At 38.0% G+C, this 21,138-nt stretch overlaps 1 protein-coding gene across 1 annotated transcript; it reads left to right on the forward strand.

Annotated features, from left to right (window-relative positions):
* Positions 1-19,487: 19,487 nt before the first annotated feature.
* On the forward strand, positions 19,488-20,680 carry LOC113776368. The gene has a single exon (XM_027321511.1). It carries the CDS (start codon positions 20,052-20,054, stop codon positions 20,196-20,198), a length of 147 nt encoding a protein of 48 aa, XP_027177312.1. The 5' UTR covers positions 19,488-20,051; the 3' UTR covers positions 20,199-20,680.
* The last annotated feature ends 458 nt before the right edge of the window (positions 20,681-21,138 follow it).

Raw genomic sequence — 21,138 nt, forward strand, 5'->3', positions numbered from 1 at the left:
CTTCTTTCTTCTTCACCATTGGACACTCACCCATGTAGTATCCAGGTTGGTCGCATTCAAAGCATTTATCAGTTTGCTTTTTATTGTACTCTTGTTTCCTTTTGTTTCTTGTGTTGCTGAACTGATTTGGGAATGAGTTGCTGTTTCCTCCTTTTCTGAACTTCCGTTTGTTGAGAATTCTCTTAAAACTTTTTACGATGAGAGTTAGATCACTGTTATCAACTTCCGCATCTTCTTCATCTAGGGAGGCAGAATCATTTTCATCTTGAGATACCTTTAGAGCAATGCTCCTTCTTACTTTCGCATCCTCTTCCTCTTGCACTTTGGACTTAAGTTTCATCTCATAAGAGATTAGAGAATTAATAAGAGATTCAATAGACATAGTATTCAAATCTTTAGCCTATTCAATAGCAGTTACTTTACTTTCCCAATCTTTGGACAAGACATTTAGGATTTTTCTATTTTTCTCACCTAAAGAATATTCTTTTTCCAACACTTCTAAATTCTTAATGAGATCATTGAATCTACAATATATTTGATCAATATTTTCATGAGACTCCATCTTAAACGACTCATATTTAGTAACTAAAATAGATTTCTTTTATTCTCTAACATTCTCACTACATTCATGAATTTCTTTCAGTTTGTCCCAAATTTCTTTTAGTTGACTTGCAACCCTTGACTCTAATAGATTTATTTGAGTTTAAAGCACAATATAACACATTCATGACTTTAGCATTTAAGGTGAGATGAGTTCTATCCACAGCAGTCAGTTCACTTCTTATTTTTTGTCTGAATCTATGAGTATTTTCATTTATAAGAGAGGCATCATATGGACCTTCACTAATAATAAATCACAATTCAATATTAATAGATTGCAAAAAAATAATCATTCTTTCTTTCCAACTCATATAATTTGACCCATTAAACATAGGTGGTCTAATGACAGAATGTCCTTAAAAAAATATGACATTATTGGTTGTCATATTTACTCCTAAGCCGATTGAGTTTAATCTCAAGGAGACCAAATTCTGATACCAATTGTAAGGATTGAAAACAACCAAGTGAAAGAGATAAATAATGAAATCCAAACTTAAGCATTCTCTCTCTTCTTGAGAGCTTCTCCCTCTAAAAATTAGAGCCTTTCCTCTTCACTTGAGAGTTCTGGCTCCTCTTTCAGTAGGAGAGTCTTATAATAGTTTTAGCCATTGTCCCGATCTTGCGCATCTGTTCACTGTCTTCCTCAACTTTTAGTTGCCCATGTTTTCTAGAGCTGTTTGTTTGGTCCTTGAAGCTTTAAGCTTTCGCTGGTCTTATTTTTAAATATAAAAAAAATTTCTGTTGATAAGCGTTTGTCCTTTTTCTGAACACATCCGGTTTTTATCTACTATTTTTCTAACTCTTAACTTCCTCTTCTTGTACAGAACTAGAATACTGGAGTCATCTGGGTCTTGTTCTGGAATGCCCTTAAAGTGATCTCGGCCATGGTGGATGAACTTGCTTTCGTGTTGGAAAAATTTGAGCTATCAAACAAGGAGTATGAGGGTGTGGAACTGGACAGTGAAGACGCAGAGGATGGAAGGAAAGATTGCAGGAAGTGTTCAGTTGGGAAAGTTCTGGGTGAAAGATCTGCCAACTTTACGGGGATTAAGAACTTTGTGAATCACATGTGGGGCTTTCCCAGGAACATGATTGCAACCAAGGTAGGCTTTAATCTGTATCAATTTTCCTTCTCAGAACAAAAGGATATTGACAGAGTCCTGGCGGGGAGACCTTATGTTATGGACAACCAACTTCTCAATATAAAGCAGTGGGAAGAAAATATTGATCACAACCCTGATGCCTTTAACCTCTCACATATGTGGATACAAATTTGGAATATGCCGATTCACTGGCTAACCAAGAAAATTGGAAGGAAAATTGGAAGGGTTTTTAACAGAGTCGACGACGTGATCATCCCGGGGGGAGGTAGCAAGCAGGGAAGACATCTCAGAATCAAGGCTGTGGTGGATGTCACAGTTCCATTACTAAGGGGAACTGCAACAAAAATGAATGGGGTGTCAAGATGGGTTGAGTTTAGGTATGAAAAATGTCCGAATTTTTGTTATTCATGTAGAATCGTTGGATATAGTGACAAAGCATGCAAGCTTAGAAAGGGAAACCAGGTTGTCACGGGGAAGCAACAGTATGGGTTGTGGATGAGAACTCAGGTCATGAGACTTTCACCAAAGAAAAGGGTGGATCCCAAACCAATCCCAGAGGCTGTAGGAAAAATCCCAGAAAATTCAGCCGCTCACAGGCTGCTCTTTGAAGGTGATTACATAATCAACCCTCACAAAAGGATGGAGATGCAGGAAGAAAAGAGCTATCAGCAGGGACATTCAGACGAGAAGCCAGGAGAGAGAAGTGGCGGGACAAGTACTAAAAGTTTTCAAACTCAAAATTCAAAAGCAACTAAAGACAGCAGGCCACCCTTAAACATGGCCCACAACAAAGGTTTGGTTCTGAATCAAAAACCACAAGAGGAAATAGTCCAAAAAAAAGTGGGTGGACAGGAAATGACTGAATGTCAAATCAAGAAACTGATGAAGGGACCCAAGGGGACATCTGAGGAAAAGGATGCAAGGATGACGGTGGCCAAAGATGTTGAAGAAATAGAGGCATCGGATCCAGCTAAAGTCATAGCTAGGGGTGAGCATCGAATTCGAATTCGGTAATTCGGTAGTTGAAATCGGTAAGTTTCGGTAAATGGTTCTGGAAATATTCGACCTAATTCGCATTCGAATTAGAGACTACCGAATTCGAATTCAACCCGAATTCAATTCGGTAAACCAAAAAAATACCGAATTACCGAATTCCAGAAAACTGCTTCTTCGGCCCATTTTTCATCAGCAAATAGCAATGCTATTGAACTGAGCCACAACTTACAAATTGTTCGAATGTAACTGATCACAAATCACTCCAGAAATTCGAAATCAAAACAACACACAATTCACATTGATCATTAAAATTCAGAAATCATAAACAAATCCACAAACAAATTACACTGATCCACAAACAAATCACAAATGACAAACAAATCCAGACATCACAAATCAGAAATCACAAGTCCAGAAATCACACTGTTGCCCTGGTGCTACAAATCAGAAATTCCACTGATCCACAATCATAAATCAATCTAGAAATCATAATGAAACAAAAATAAAAGTCTAAATTAACTTGTCCAAAAATCACAATCCACATTCCACAATCTAGAAAGCCACAAAGCCACAAACTGCAATCCACAATCCAGAAACTGCAACTTCAGCCACAAGAAGAGTTGCAATACAGAAACTCCAATCCACAATCCACAATCCACAATCCAGAAACTGCAATCCACAATCCAGAGTCCAGAAAGCCACAAGAAGAGTTGCAATACAGAAAGCCAATTACGCTGAAACTGCAACTTGCAACAAGAGTTGGTTCAACCCTCAAAATGCAAACTTCAGCATTTGTGACCTCTCAAAGGTCAATTATAGTTGGTTCAGTTCCAGTCTTCAGCAACTCTGCAAGAACAAATAAAATTCATGAAGTATCATAAAGGCAATTATTAGAAAGAAAGAAATACTTCAAATTCTGCAATAAAAATTTTGATAGCTTACCAGATTCGAAGGCTTCAAGCTCTTCCAGATTTTCTTCTACATTTAATTCTGTCTTGGAGGACCGAAGCCAATCTTGAGCACATATTAAACCTTGCACAATTCTAGGAGTCAAAGAACTCCTAAATGTATCAAGAACACGACCTCCGGTACTAAAAGCAGATTCGGAGGCCACGGTAGAAATTGGGACTGCTAACACATCACGAGCAACTTTGGAAAGGATTGGGAATCTAAGGCTATTGGCCTTCCACCATAACAAGATATCAAATCTCTCATCATCTTCCTCACAATCCTCATTCAAATACTTCTCTAATTCAGATTTTGCATCCCTACCCCCAAGTTCCATTTTTCTCTTCTTAAACTCCAACTTGTACCTATCAGTGATTGTTTTAGAGGCATTCCCATGTCCATGAAATGTAATTTTACTCGTTGGAGAATCACTTGAAAGTGAAGAAGCATGAGAGGCAGGTGTGTTGAGCATCTTGTATTCATTAAACAGCTCAAACATTGCATCTTTTGCAAGGCCAGCTATTGTTGTACCATCGGACTCACCATACATTTGACAAACCACAAATTCAAGGTATTCAAGTTTAGTTCGAGGATCAAGAATGGAGGAAATAAAAATCAGCATATTCATCTTTTCAATCTTTCCCCAATACTTATCATATTTCTCCTTCATTGATCTTGCCATTGAACTCAATTCATCATTATCACTTGCTGTCATTTCAATTAAAATGCCATGAATGTGACTAATATCAGTGAAAAAATTATTTGAAGTCACATATTTGGAACCAGAAACCTTCACAGTTAGCTGATAAAAGTTTTCCAAAAAAATCACCAAGAATCTAGCGTTTGTCCAATCAGATTTTGTTGGCAGATTTTCTAACTCTTGAAGCATATAAGGATCCTGCTCCTCAAACCTCTCAAAAGCTCGCTCAAACCTTTGAGCTGTGTCTAGCATTAGATATGTAGAATTCCACCTAGTAGGTACATCTAAACAGAGCAATCTTTTGCATTCAATTTTTTTCAATTTCAACACACTCCTTGAATTTTTTCAATCTAGAAGGTGACTGTCTAACATATCTAACTGCTGCCCTGATACAATCAACTGATTCCCCAAGTTTTTTGATGCCATCATTAACAATTAGATTCACTATGTGAGCTACACACCTCACATGAGTCCATTTCCCCCCTAACACAGCTTTTCCCCAATTTTGAAGCTTTCCTCGTAAATACTGGACAGCTACATCATTGGAACTTGCATTGTCAACTGTGACAGTTAGGATATCATCAACTCCCCATTCTAGTAGACACTTTTCTATGGCCTTACCAACTTCAGTTCCCTTGTGACTAGCAATAGGACAGAAATTTAGGATCTTTTTGTTCAGTTTCCAATCATTATCTATGAAATGGGCAGTGAGGCACATATAGTTTATCCTTTGAATGGATGTCCAAGAATCTGTGGTTAAACAAATTCTGCCACTGTTATTCTTCAAGAGTTGTTTCAACTTAGTTTTTTCATCTAAATACAGCTGATAGCAATCTCTAGAAATAGTCCATCTCGAAGGAATTTTAAATGATGGACAAGCAGTCCGCATCATATATTGAAAGCCTCTACCCTCTACATGTTTAAATGGCAACTCATCAACAATTACCATATAAGCTAAGCTTTTTCTAATGGCTTCCGCATCAAATTTCCAACTTATGAGTGCCCCTTTAACCTCTCCCGCTAAGGTTTCAGTTTCACCCAAACACAAAGTAGCCTGGCCAGTGTGCTTATTTTTAGGATTTAGAGGACATTTAGCTACATGAGTATTAAGGGGAGTCGTACCATGACTTTTGGGATCCGCAGCTATGTCCTTGTCACAGTACTTGCAAATTGCATGACGAACTCCATTCACATGCTTTACATGAAAATGATCCCAAGCTTTGGACCTCTTCTTGTACTCTCCTCTTTTCTTGGCAAAACCAGATTCTTCGCAGCTTTGTGTAGTAGGACTAGGAGGAAGAGTTCCAGATGATCCTTCTTGTTCCAGCTCATTGCAACTTGGATTACTCTCACCATCAGTAGTAGACATAGCTTCAGTGTGCCAGCACTTGAAACCTTTGACCAGAACAAGGACACAACACAAAGATTTCACAAGTCAGAAAAGGTATATAATACTTTTTTCTCACTGACCTCAGTAGGTCTAATTTCATATCCAATCCAAGATATTTTGAGAAAATTTGCTCATAGCTTCTAAAGAATAATACGACCCTGAAATCTATTATTCACATATTCAAAGTGGAAAAGTAGGAATAATCTCTAAAAGTATACTAATCCATCAAAATTTATGTGTTCATCTTAAACCTATTAGATAAATATGTAATACTACATGATTCTGAACCATCATTGGTTTCATGCATCAGATGAGTTCAGTAAGCTAAAACCAGAACAAAGTTTTAGACATTAATCAACATACTCAACCAGAACTGCACAACGACCATAGCTCAGAACTACTTTGTGAAATTGCCTGTCGCTAAGGTTCAATGATTAATCCGACACAATAGTGGAGCATCAGCCAGGAAGAAAAAGCCATAAAAAATCAGTTCAATAGAACAAAAGGAACAGCCAGGAAGAATAATTCGATACAAAGGTAAATTTACACGCAGAATTCATTTGTTAGTTTCCATTTTAATAGAGGAAAAAATAGCAAAATGGACAAAACAGGCCGAGCCCCAAAAGAAATGTGTGAGAAAGAGAGAGAGGGAGAGGAGACAAACCCTAAATCTTGGAACGAATGCTAAGGAGACTGGAGACTGGAGACTGGAGGAGGCTGGACTGCTGGAGGAGTGAGTATGGAGACTGGAGAGAACCGGCTGGAGGAGGCTTCTGTAGTTGAGGAGAGGAAAGGAGAAGCTGTCAAACTGAGAAAGTATCTTCAGTTGAGGAGAGAAGAAACTCAGAAACAGGCAAACAGCTTGGCTTAGACTTCAGTGGGCGACGGCGCAAAGGAACGAGACTACGAGAGGAAGAGGAGAGCAGAAATAGTGAAATTAGAACGAATGCTAATTTAGGGTATTGAAAGTCTGAAATTGGAACATCCGACAAAAGCTTGAGGTATAATAATATTCGGAATTTCGAATTTGAAAACGGTAGTATTTTACCGTTTTACCGAATTAAATTCGAATTCGGTAAATCCGAATTCAAGAACCCCAAAACCAAATTCGACCCTAATTCGATTCTTACTAATTCGATACCACCGATTTACCGACCTAATTACCGAATTACCGAATTCGAATTACCAAATTGAAATCGATTTCGGTCGGTAATTCGGTAATTACCGTAATTGCTCACCCCTAGTCATAGCAAGCTCAATGGATTTGGAAATGGAAACTCCAAACAATAGCTATTCACAGAAGAAGGAAAACGATGGAAATAAAAAGGATAGCAAGATGAGAGAGGTCAAAATCAGAAGAAGAAATATTAGGAATAGCAGCAACATGATTAACAGGGAACCACTGATGGAAATCTGCCAGAATGGGTGTTCGGTGATCGAGAAAGTGGGTGGAAAAAGAAAAATGACCCAACCAATGGAAGTGGATATGATGAAAGATGAGGAAATGAAACCAAAAATAAGCAAAAAGGAAGGAGAAACGGAAGTGAATGATGAGCTGAAGGTTATGGAGACCAACCTGGAATGGTCTCCCGGTACAATATGAAAGTTCTGGCGTGGAACTGTCAAGGTGCCGGGAGCTCCTTGACGATTCCCAGTCTCAAGGAGGTTTGTAACCTTTACTCCCCAAATCTGGTCTTTCTTAGTGAAACTAAAAATCAAAAAAACATCATGGAAAAAATAAAAAAAAGAGTCAACTATGATAATATTTTTGTGGTTAACCCGATTGGTAAGGTAGGTGGTTTAGCTATTTTTTGGAACAAAGAACTAAACATTGACAAAATTTTGTTCACGGAATTTACCATTGAGGTTAAAATTGCTGCTAATCAGGAATCAGATAGCTGGTGGTGTATATGTACATATGCAAACTCAGTGGCATCTATTAGGCAGAAACAGTGGGAAATTTTATCTAACAAGAAAAGGTTGTGGAACAATAGAATTGTGCTCATTGGTGATTTTAACGATATAATCTCCAACGATGAAAAGTGGGGTGGTAAGACAAGAGAAAGCTGGTCTTTTATTAAGTTCAAGAATTTTATTACCAGAAATGAGCTCGTTGACCTTGGCTTTAAAGGGTTGCCCTGGACATGGAACAACAATTGGAGCTCTGGGGAAAAGATAAAGGAGAGATTAGATAGAGTTCTAACAAGTGTAGAGTGGTGCAGGAACAATAGTGGAGCAAATTTGATGCACATACAAACTGCTGCGTCTGACCATGCTATGCTGCTAATGGATACCAGACCAGTAAGGAAAAGATGTAGAAAACGATTCCAATTTGATGCAAGATGGTTGCAGTATCCTGAAGTAGAAAAGGTAGTGGACTCAGCATGGGAGAAACAACAATTGGGATCCAGAGGCTATAGAATAACAAGGAAAATCAAGGAATGCAGACTGGCACTCAAAGGATGGAATAAAGGATTTCAGTCAAACAGTAAAGCCAATAGTTTGGCTATCAAAGATCTAATTGGGAAGACACAGGAAAGGAATGCACAGAACAAACAATCTCTGATTATGGATCTTAAAAGGAAATTGAGTGCTGAGTATGCTAAGGAAGAAGCTTTTTGGGCCCAAAAATCTCGATGCAAATGGCTAAAAGAGGGGGACAAAAACACAGCTTACTTTCATATGAGAGTTGCCAGTAGAAGCAAGGAGAAATAGGATATTCAGATTGGAGAAGGAACAAGGGGGTTGGTGTGAAACAGATGAGGAGATAGGTGAAGAAGTAGCAAGATACTACCAGGATTTGTTTAAAAGCACATGGCCCACAAATTTCGATGAGATCCTTCAGGGCATTCCTAGAACAATCACAGAATAGATGAACAGAGAAGGAAATTAAGCTAGCTTTTTTTTCCATGCATCCCAATGAAGCCCCGGGACCAGATGGTATGTCTCCCTTATTTTTTAAAAGATTCTGGGGTATCATTAAAAAGGACCCAGTGAAGACTATCAAGAGTTACTTTCAGCTGGACCATTTGTGCAAAGCTCTAAATGAAACTTTAGTCACACTAATTCCTAAGATTGATATGCCATTGAATCTTTCTCAATATAGACCAATCAGCTTATACAATGTTGTTTATAAAATCACTTCCAAAGTTCTTGTAAATAGAATGAAGCCTTTTTTGAATGAATGCATAAGTAATGGTCAAGCTACTTTTGTACCAAGAAGACAAATTTTGAATAATGTTATGATAGCACATGAATATATCCACTGGCTTAATCATAGGAGGGGCAAGAGAGAGGGATACATGGCTCTTAAACTAGACATGTCAAAAGCCTATGATAGAGTAGAATGGCAGTTTTTGCTTTGTGTCCTTAGTAAAATGGGGTTCTGCCCCTTGTGGATCAATTGGATCAAAGGGTGTATATCCTCCTGTTCCTACTCCTTTAATATCAATGGGAACAAAACAGGCTATATGTGTCCTTCTAGAGGCATTAGGCAGGGGGACCCACTGTCCCCATATTTGTTTCTTTTCTGTGCTCAAGGCCTTGCGAACCTCTTAACATCTGCTTGCAGGAACAATATGTTAACAGGAATTAAAATCTCCAGGAATGGCCCTGTCATATCCCATTTATTTTTCGCAGATGACTCGTTGATCTTCTGTAAAGCTAACTCTAAGGAGGCAAGTGAGATCACCAGAATCTTTCAAATCTATGAACTAGCTTCAGGACAAAAGATCAACATTGAGAAATCAGTAGTTCTTTTCAGCAGAAACACTTCCCAGGAAAACAAGCAAGAGGTCTTCCAAACTCTTGGCAACATCCAGCATGTCTCTCAGGCAAAGTATCTGGGTCTCCCTATGGTTATAGGAAGATCTAAAAACAGCACATTCAGGTTTCTGAAAGAGAAGATGATTGGCAAGCTGCAAGGATGGAAGGGAAAGATGCTAAGTAATGCGGGCAAAGAGGTTCTTCTCAAATCAGTTGCATTAGCTCTACCATCATATACCATGTCAGTTTTCAAGCTTCTAGATGGACTATGCAAAGCATTAAGCAGCATGATGGCGAGATTTTGGTGGGGAAATGACCCAGGCGAGAAGAAAATGTATTGAAAAAAATGGTGGGACCTGACTGATGTCAAAGGTAAGGGAGGGCTTGGATTTCGTGACATAAAGTGCTTCAATGAAGCCTTACTTGCCAAGCAAGCATGGAGACTTCTAACAAAACCTGAGTTGTTGGTCAGTAAGGTAATGAAAGGAAAATATTTTCCGAACTCCCCTATTTTGCAGGCCAAAGCAAAGTCTGGTTCATCGTGGATATGGCAGAGCATCCAAAGTGCAATCCCTTTGCTAGAAAATGGCATTAGAAGACAGATAGGAAATGGTAAATCAACTGCAATTTGGAAAGATAGATGGGTTCCCAATGGTATGAATGGACTAATAAGATCAGCTAGACCTCAAAATTGTATCATAGACAAAGTCTGTGAGTTGATCAGTAACAAGAGATGGAACAACAATCTTATTCAGTCCATTTTCTCAAGAGAAGAGGCGGAACAAGTACTAATGATCCCTCTCAGCATCCAGGAAAGGCAGGACAGGTTCGTTTGGATGCATAGCAGTAGTGGAGACTACACCACCAAGTCAAGATACGCTCAAGCCAGATTGAAATCGAGCAAGAAGGCCAATAAGATGCAACCAAACGAGGGATCCAGCTCAAGGAAGGATGATCCTACACTATGGCATCAAGTCTGGGATCTAAACATAAAACATAAACTGAAGCACTTCCTATGGGAATGTCTTCATAACATTCTGCCCACAAACGAAGAAGTGCATAGAAGAACTGGTAAAGGGGATAAGTGGTGCAAATGCTGTGGTGAAGGGGGAGAAACTTTAGAGCACCTTTTTTTCAACTGTAAAGCTAAAGGAGAGGCTTGGAAGACATTCCCTATCAAATGGGACGGTATTCAAGAAAGCTCGTGGAATTTCTGGAGGTGGTGGGAAGCATTGCAGGGTACTAGAAGCAGAGTTAAGGGCATCAGTCACATAGAAGCCACAATAAACTTCTTGTGGCAATTGTGGAAAGCCAGAAATGCCTGCAACTTCAACAAGGAAAGCACAAAAGGTAACCTGATTTCAAGTAGAGCTCTAGAAGAATGGTTGGAGTACAAACAGATGTGAGACTTGGAGAATGGGGAAAGCAAAAAGGATGAGCCAGAAGTGCCAACGAGGATCATCACAAAAGAGCTCCATGATCAACATGCCATTCTAATGTTCACGGATGCAGCAATGGACGATAAGAGAAGTAGAGGGGGATTGGGCATTGCAGCAAAGGACCATAATGGAAGATTGGTCAAAACATGGGCAATCCCTACTGGAATGATGAAAGATGCTGCCATATTAGAAGCAGAAGCAATCAGATCAGCCATGCTCAAAACTTTGGAAGAAGGGTGGACATCTCTACTCATACACTCAGATTGTAAGTGTTTAGTGGATAGAATTAATCACAGATATATTTGGTTATTTCTGTTAGATATGTTGGTAGATGATATCGTACATCTTAGTCGATCCTTTTGGCGATGTTCCTTCATATTTATTGGAATGGAACATAATCGCACTAGTCATGGTTTGGCAAAGTTTGCAATCAACCTAATTGATGAAGCAAGGTAGGAGCTAGACTTCCCTGTGTGGCTTAAGACTGAAGCCCACAAAGATGCCCTGGCCGTGTGCCAGTAGTATGTATATGCTAGGAATATTGTAACTTTTATCACATATATATTAAATGATGACATTTTGACAAAAAAAAGAAAGAAAGAGATAAACAATGCAAAGATCACAAACGTAACAATAAGTAAATAACAAGGAAAGAATTGCAAACCAATTAACTACCCAACTCCTCCTGAACTTGTAGATTAATTCAAACAAACTTCTTCAAGTTGATGAATTACAATCACTCTTGTGTACAAAGGAAGGTTCACTTCCTCCTTACCCCGAACTTTACTCGATCAAGTTAGGACGTTTTACTATCCCTCAAGACAACCCTCGCAGAGCTACACTCATGAAGTATTCACTCACAAATGAAAAGTTTGCAATGAACCTCACACCACTAAGACTACAAATCTTTTTTGGAAAGTATTTTTTTCACTAAAATCACTCTAGATCTTTTGTATCTTCAGTGTGCAAAAGTTATTTGAAGATTCTGACCATACTCTATTTATAGGAGACCAAGAAAGTGCTTCATTAATGCTTCCAACGGATAGAAAGTAGCTGAACAGTCAACTAGCCGTTGGAGTATTGGACGTCCGGTACTCCTATTTTTTGCGTCCGATAGTAGGCAGTGAGTTTGAGAAATTTTCTTCAATTCTATCGGACGTCCGGTGCAAACTCTTTGTGCGTCCGACAGCAAATAAAGAGATTTAAAAAATCATCTTGTTTCTATCGGACGTCCGGTGGAGACATATTCAGCGTCCGAAGTTACGTAATGATTATCGGACGTCCGATCCAAGCGTCCGACAGCTTTCAGCAGCCTTTGTCCCTTTCAATTGCACTTGATCTTCGAATCTAATTTGCTTCACAACTGAAAATATTTCTTAAAAAGATATTAGTATTATCCATTGTTTTGTAAACATATAAAATTAGGAACCAATGTCAACAGAAAAAGTAAAAAGTGCTTATAGTGCTTGCATAGCTACACTTTCGAGAGATTTGTAATATGAGGTAAGGTGTATGTATGGGGATAGGTACACTGTGAATTTGCGTAGCGACACCTTTGGGGGACTTTACTTAATGGTTAGAATGAAGAATAAGAGGGAGTGGATGAATAAGTATACAGGAAAGGTATGTCCAAAAATTTTAAAGAAGTTGGAAAAATAAAAAATGCTTCTAGTGCTTGCATAGCTACACGTTCAAGGGACTGGTATTATGAAGTGAGGTGTATGTATGGGGATAGGTACACTGTGAATTGGCTAGTAGAACTAAATGGCATTCATTGTGCTCATGCAAAATGAGTGCCATTATTTTGGCAAAGGAGCCTCCAGAGAACTTTGTTAATGAATGCTATTCAAATGTGGCCTACATGAGGGCATATGGGCCTATAATATATCCTCTCAATGGTGTTGAAAAAGAGGCCTCTCCTAGCACCTGAAACCATCAAGTTTGCTGGCTGACACGAGAAGAAAATAACCAGACGAGCCACCAATTGCAATAGCTTCTCAAGGACAAACAAAGAGATTGTCTATAGTGGGTCTAATGGATTATAATTGTAGAAAGTGTAAACAAAAAGGCCACAATAGTAGGAAGTGTCTGAGCAATTTTGACTAAGGAAATATCCAGCAACAAGCTACTAAGACTACAAGTAGCTCTCAGCCACAGCAACAGACTCCTAATACCATAAATCCTAGTGCAAACAAACATTCCAACTTCGCATTTAAGCAGTCCCAACCTCAGCATACTAATTACCAGCCTCAAAATGCTACTCATGTTGCAAACAAACAGTCCAATTTAACACATGAAGCAGTCTTTGGTGCAAGTGGCTTGGAGACTGATATAAGTGACCAAATGTTGTTTGATCTCATCAGTCAAATCCCATGTGAACCTATAACCAGCCAACCACCTACTCCAACATCAACAAGAAAGAATGCAATATCTCCAATTCATACTTCTCTATTTGTTCATACTAATTTCATTGTGTAGCATGTTTGCTTCCTTCTATACTATTATTTACTCGTTTTTTTGGTTTCCAACTGTTAGGGTACGAAAGTCAAGTATAGATATGGTATATGTCAGAGATTTGGACACACTCAAAGTAGTTGTGATTCAACATTGGTTTCTCTCTATAAGAGACACCCATGGGAACCACCTGGACTGGTTGTAAGTAAATTGTTATTGTCAACTTCATATATCATCTATCAAATCTCAGATATTGTATGCAATGAATGACCTCCTCATCGTTTTGTTTGTATCTTTAGAGGCCTAAGAAGACATTAACTGCAAACGTATCCATCTCTAAAAGTACTGCAAGCAGGGATGACAAGCTGACTTAGATGACTATGGGGTGCTGTTGCAAATGGCCTTATTTAAGTGTTTAAGAAGTTAGAAGATGTTCTTTTTGTCTAGTATTTGACTTTAGCAGACCATTTTTTTAGAGCAATGGAATTGACTTCTTAGTTCATTGCATTTTTTTTTTGGTGAAATGCATATTGTAATAAATGTACTTGACTGGGTTATGTACTATTTTTTTTTTTAGCAATGGAATGCATGCTCTTCTTATTTCTGGTGCAACTAATTGGTTCACTTTCTACTGTTTCTTCACTTATAATCACGCCTGTTGCGCCCCACTTTTTGAGTGTGTGAAAGTAGTGTGTGGATATGTATGTGAACATGTGTGAAAGTGAAAATAAAAAGCCATGGGACTTGAAAATGCGACGATTTGGCCAAACAAAGTTCAAAAAGGGTTTTTGAATGGAAAATGGAGTCGCCACTTGGTATAGAGTTAGGGTGTACCAAATCACCCAAAAAGTGATTTTTTGGAAAGCAAAGTAAACAAACCCCTTTTTAAGAACTTTTAGGTCTACGTAACCAAAACAAGGGATCGGGGGTCACATTTAATAAGGGAGAAGGCAAAGGCAAAGCCTAAGGCACTCCCTTACCCTAGCCAAAGCTAGTTGCGTGACTTAACCCTTCTTTTTCTAATTCTTCTACCCAAAATATGCGTTGCATGTTGGATATGACTAATGGATATGAAAAAGAAATGCAATTCTAAATCTAAAATGTCTCTTACGAGGCTTTTTGGTCCCAATCACATGAGTTGTGGTGGCCAATAAGGAAAGTCCTCATAGAGGTCGCGAATGATGCAAATGAAGGCTCAAATATGAGTGCAAGTGTGAAAATGTAAGAAAACGTGCATGTGTGCAAATGTAAGACAAGTGCATGTGTGCAAATGGAGAAAATAAAGGTGTTTGTGTGCAAATGGATGAAAATATGATAGTAGATACATATAAGTGCAATTGGGTGCAATTTGCGAGGTAGAAAATAAATGATAAAAGAAGAAAAATGTGCAAACATGGCATATGGATTGAGAAAAATATAGGTAGTGAGAAAATGTGGATAAAAGAGTGAGGAAGTGATATGATAAGAATGAGAGTGCATGAACCTAGAGGAATGCATCAAGTCGGGTACGGGAATGACTCCTAATTTCACGACTTTAATTTTCCCTTTGATTAGAAGGAAGAACTAGCGTGCTAAGGCTATTTTGTAGCCACACTCGCTCGTTTCCCTTATCGAAAGGGGGCTCTCAGGCAAATGTACCCTATATCTAGCATGAGGATGCAAAAGCCTAAAATGAAGGGGAAAGGGTTGGAGGAGCATGCCAAATGCTAGAAAACTTAAAAATGCATGAAATGTAGTGAAACATGCAAGTATGAACTAGCGAGGGAAATCCCTAAGGGTCTAGCGTTGGACTAGCCCATATCTATGCATTCCTACTAGCGTTGGACTAGTGGAAAACGGGACAATGAGCCACAACTAGCGTTGGACTAGTGTGGTGGCGCGCATTCATCCATTACATTCATCCATGACTATAGAAAGCAAGTAGACATGCCAATCACCCATAAACACGTAGCACATAACACTTAGCATGCTCGACTAAATGCAAGAGCCTAATAAATCAAATTAACACGTAGCAACAAAAGCAAACAATCAATCTAATGAACCTATCACATTTTTGCTAACTAAAACAAAAAGGGGAAGGGGAAAATGGACAAAAATGCTCTCCAAGCCCTATCTATTACAAGCCAAGAGGTGTACACATACTCCATAAATAAATAAAAGCACAACTTAACAAAAAGCAAAAGTAAATGAAATAAATGAAAGGAATTAAGGAAAAGCAAGGAAAGCAAAGTAGACATGCAATTTTCACTTAGCACATTGGATCACATAGGGTCAGATAAGGTCAAAATAAGGGATAGAGTGTACCTCCCTTGCAATGGTGATCAAATGAAGGAAAAATGGCTTCAAAACAATAAAAAGGTCAAGGTACCACTTTAATTAAGAAAAATTAAAAGAAATGTGCAAAACAAAGCTCACTTGATCATAAAGCCCCTAAAGTCACGAATTAAATGCAATTAAACAAACTATGGTAATTAATTAAAGCAAACAAGCAATGAAGTTGCAAAAATCAAAACTGCGAAGGATCAAATTGATGAAATTATTCAATTGATTGGGTCATAGTGAAACAAAGGGGAACTTGGGGGGTCAAAGTGCAATTTTTGTGAACTTTTTCATGCAACCCATGCAAACCTACGAAACATATGCTTCTGCAATACCAACCTGTTACCATTTCAATTCAAACAAGGAAAACTTTGATTCAAAACTTGTCATCTAGACTTCAAAATTTAACTTAAGCAACAAAACACATATATTCCACATCCTAATTCAAACAAAATTTAAAAGAAACAATTATGCAAGTCTTGAAGAAATGTTCAAACAGTCCAAAAACAGTCAACAAGCAAAAAACATGTTTGCTGCAACTTTGCAGCTCATCTTAACACAAAGGAAAGATTGCAAACTAACCCAGCATTTAGTTACCAAAATTACATACATCTTCCAACATCATTAACCAAAGGTAGCTGAGTACTCCCTTCATCCCATCCGATAGAATCCAATCAATGGGAACAAGAAACATGCACTCACACAAGAAAAATGCAGCAAGAATTTCTGCAATTGAGACTCTCGGCAATCAAAAGAAAAAGAAAAGCCTGTTCATACTTCACTTTACAACAATTAAACGCGAGCTATCAGCATTGCTGCAACATTTTTAGTTGCTCAAATTGATGCTAATACCTTTAACTAGAAACAACGAAAAAACAAAATGACTCAAAACATGCCATGACTTATTTATACACATGAATCTGGGACAAAGGGGAGCGGGAAGGTTCAACAAGGTCTCTGAACATGAAAATGCAGCAAAGCAACACAATCTAAATGCCCTGAATATTCGTCAGAACCTGAACTCTAGCCCTTCAAGATATCAGACCCAAAACAGAAAAAAAAACAAACCAAAAAAAACAAACTTCAGCAGCTCGAGAGAAAAAGGAAGCTGTTCGCACAGCTGCAACATGATCAAGGGTAACTCTCGGCTACTCTAAGCTTCAATGTAATGAACTAAAAGGGACTTAATACAACTCCTAACTCACTCCAGCACAAAAACTTGGGACGAAGGGGAGAGGGAAGATTAAATACAGCAGTGCAACATGAAATGCAGCAGGGAAAATGGAACGGAATCATCCAATCCCAACTGAAGTTCGGCAGTATAAAGGCGTATGAACATCTGCCAACTTTAAACCTAAAACTTCAAGAAAACAGCCTAAGACCCAAATCATGTGAACAAACAAGATACTAAGAACGACACTTGCAACTCACGAACCACACTCATTCAGTTTCACAAGGGAAAGAAAGCACGAAAGCTAACAGCTTTTTGGTTCCTAAGTTTGCAACAAGAAGATTCTAACACAGCTTTGATAGCAAACAAGTTCATGGCATCCTCAGTCAAGCGACAAACAAAAACAAGAACGACAAACAGGTCACAACTTCGACGACTAAAGAAAGAGAAGGATGATTTACAGTCCTCGTCCTCAAGCATCGACAACACTTAGGAAAGGAAGAAAATTTTGTCAAACTAAGATTGAAAAGGATCCATGACTACCTGAAAGCACCTAGGCTGCTAAACGAAACAGTAGAGGCTCCTGGAAATCGCACGGCTCTGGCAATTTAAATCCACGAACTGGGTTGCAAGAGACTCCAGCGCTGATGCAGGCGATGCCAACCGAAGATCCTTCCTTTTCCTTTTCTGATTTCCAGCCGAAGCCCTCCTCCCAGCTCTCTCTCTCGTTCTCTCTTTTCTAGCCACTCCCTCAAAACTGCCTTTTTTCCAGCCGTCCCACCTCCATCAGCCGTTCCCCAGCCGTCACCAAAAGCTCTCTCCCCAGAACCCTCGTAGCTCTTTTTTCCTCTACAGCCGTCAACTCTCAAAAACTCCTCTTCTCTGCTTTTTTTTTTCTTTTTATATGGAACCCAAGGCTCCTAAACCCTCACCCAAAGGTGAGGATGAGGGGTTTGTCCCTACCTTAAAATCCAGCCCTCTGATGGGGCATGCGTGACTGTCCTTGCAAGCTGCGTTTCCGCAGCTTGCATGTAAAAATCTTTTTTTTTTTAATACTAATTTAACACAATATAAATAACTAATTAAGAAAAATAACTAATGAAGAAAGATTGAATAAAATGAGCGGAACTAGGCATAAAAAAAATGAAATGTTAATTTTTCTTTCTTTTTCCTTTTTTTGCTTTTTTTTCATTTTTCCTTTTTCAGTTAATCAATAATAAGTAAAATCGAATAAAAGGAGCAAAACTAGGCATAAACTAAAATGCTAAACTCTTCTTTTTTTTATTTTCTTCTTTTTCTTTTTTTTCTTTTCTTTTTTTTTATATTATAATAATGAACCAAATAAATAAAGAAAAATAAAAATTTAAATAAAAATCAGATAAAATGAACAAAATTATGAATAAAAGATAAAACAAAATGCTAATAATTTTTCTTCTCTTTTTTTCAAAAAAAATCTATGCTAAAATGACTCAAAACAAAAATAAAAGACTAAAAATAAATAAAAACTAACATGAAAAATAAAAATAATAGTAAATAAAAATATACTAAAAAATTTGGTGTCTACAACGCCATTATCATCTTCATCATCTTTCAATACAAGCTTGTTTCTGGCCAATTTTTTATAACACATTCAAGTTAGACTTTTATTTCATATTATGCTGTAAGCTCATATTCAAGAAAAAATCACAATAGCAGAGAGAACTTAAGCTCGATAAATGCATTCCAAATCCAATTTGTACAATCAACAGGGGCACTAAACCGTAACCCAATCTAAATACAACAAATAAGAGCCATCCAGTTCACCACCTACACCAACAAATGGTAGTTAAACTCAATCTTTCCGCAAAAATGTCTGCAACTACGAAAAAGAATTTCATTATTTTCTCTTTGCGACTTGTTTCTTCCACCTTTGCCTCCAACTCTCTTATCCTCTTCATCAATCTTCTTATGTGCCTCATTAATTTATCGCATCTCTCACAACCGCTTGTATCGTACCACTTGAAATAGCCACAGTTGCCGCCACTATTATGCTGTTGAACCTCAATCATTACCAATTCAAATTTCACATTTTTTGAAATAAAAAGCAATAGAAATCAGGCAGACACATACTTTGTAGTAAGCGCAACCATATAATCTCTTTCTTGGATTTTTAGCCATCCACTTAGTCTTCACTCTCGCTAGTACACCGCAATTACAAGTTGGTGGTTTTGCCATGGAGATGAAACTTAGATTTAGGGTTTGCTTTTGATGAAGGAGAGAAGGAGAATTTTAGGGATTATTCGTCCCTTACATTTTGATCAACAGGTAAGTGGTTTGGCTTTTTTATCCTTTATAAGTTGGGTATGTGATATGCGCATGACACGTTCCCACCAAAAATCATTCGAAAAAGTGAAAAAGGACTTAAATTGATCATTTTTTATTTGCTAAGATCTAAAAGTGATCATTTTCGATCTCAATGACTAAATTTTCACATTTATAATATATGAGGGACTATTTGTGCAGTTCTCCAACCAATGACCCGAAACAGTAAAGTTATCCTTTAATAAACACCAGAATCACAAGAAGAAGACAGATCCAAAAATGAGTCGTGGCCTGTGAGTGCCAACCGGCCCAACACCAAGTCCCAATCAAGCGTATCAATTAAACCACAGGCAGCCCCGAAATTGCCCGTATTTTCTGCGACCGACAAGTGTCTTTCCTAAGAATGATCATTCCTTCAATTCTATCCATTACCAAATCAAAATATTGTTCCGCAGAGAGCTGGCGATGTTTTTAGCTGAAAATATTTGCAGGGGACCAGCTTTTTCCCTGACAGAGTTCTGAATTGATATTTGGGAGTGGATATGAAATGGGTTTGCATTGTTTCATCTATCCAATGAAGGAAAAGTATAATTGAAGGTTGATGGTTTAGTGGGTTTTTCGTGAATTGGGGAAGAGTTGCTGAATTGTTGAGAACCTCTCGAATTCAATCGAATTCAACATATTTGAATTTCATTCGGGAATTAGGGTAGAGAAGAAAAGGGGTTTAAGGGATTTTGATGAATTTTCATATAGAGAAGGAAATTGAAGGTGTCGGTTGGACGAGAAAGTTGGAATCTTGCATTTTGGTTTACTTTCGAATTTCCAAATAATCGGGGATTTGAAGGAAGAGGACGACTTCAGAATTATGGCGGTGCCATGGAGTATCACATTTTGGTTAGCGAATCTAATATGGACAGCATTGAGTGGTTGGGTGATGTCTTGCTTGTCAGTTGCTGATGAGATTGCTAGCTCTCTCAGAAATGGAGATATTGGTCCTTTCCATGTTGGTTGATCAAAGAATTGTATATCCAAATCAAGTCCCTTTTCTGGTTTGTTTCCCCAGATGTTCATATTACATCTTTGTAATCAAATCAACATAGTCCAGTATGTCTTTTTTGGATTTGGGTGGGTCTAAGATAGTGAAACTGGTTCTTCATTGCGGTTTCGATTGATGGAAGAGTCAGGGTGGGTTATTTTTGGTATATACTGTGAAATTGACTATGATCAGAGAGTACTGTACCTTATTTCATGCTAATCCAAATTGTGCTGATTCTAAATATACATGGCTTGTTCAAGGGTTTAACTTGTACGGAGAATATCTTTGATATTCTGTTTGGTTTGGTGGTCTAAAATAGAGAAACTGGTTGCTGATTTGGTTTAATTGATAGATGAATGGTGTCAGGGTTGGTATTTGTATAAAATCTGAAAAACGCTTATGATCCAAGAGTTTTGTACCATGTTTGATGCTAATTAAAGCTTTGCTGTTTCTGAGGATATACGGCCTGTTCAAGGGTTTAATGTGTTTCAAAAGTATCTTTGATACTCTGTTTGGTTTTCCTTGCATATAACCATTAGTTGTGCTTGTAATCATCTTCTTGGCCGAATAAGGTTTTGTGAATTATGTAAGAGACAGTTTGAATATTTGTCATTTGTTAATTGGCTTAGGGTCCTTAGCAATTGCTGGCTGTATCTCTCTTAATGGAATATAAATCATCCATTATTGCAATTTGGAGAGTGGAATGAGAAAACTTGAACACCACAACATCAATACATGGAGTTTGAACCCACACTCTCTTGTTTTGCTGGTAGTACTAGTGGTAGTTGTAGCTCTCTATATGTGAGCTGGTGATATTGGTCCTACGATCTTGTTGATTGGAGAATCTAATAGCAGGCTCAACCATCTATATTCTGAACTTGCTGCTGTTAATCATTTGAAATTTTTAATCTTGTGA

Source organism: Coffea eugenioides, chromosome 6 (assembly GCF_003713205.1).
Source record: "Coffea eugenioides isolate CCC68of chromosome 6, Ceug_1.0, whole genome shotgun sequence".
Classification (NCBI taxonomy): Eukaryota; Viridiplantae; Streptophyta; class Magnoliopsida; order Gentianales; family Rubiaceae; genus Coffea; species Coffea eugenioides.

Coding starts and splice junctions, on each gene's coding strand:
- LOC113776368 (XM_027321511.1), top strand. CDS start 20,052: ATGGCGGTGCCATGGAGTATCACATTTTGGTTAGCGAATCTAATATGG.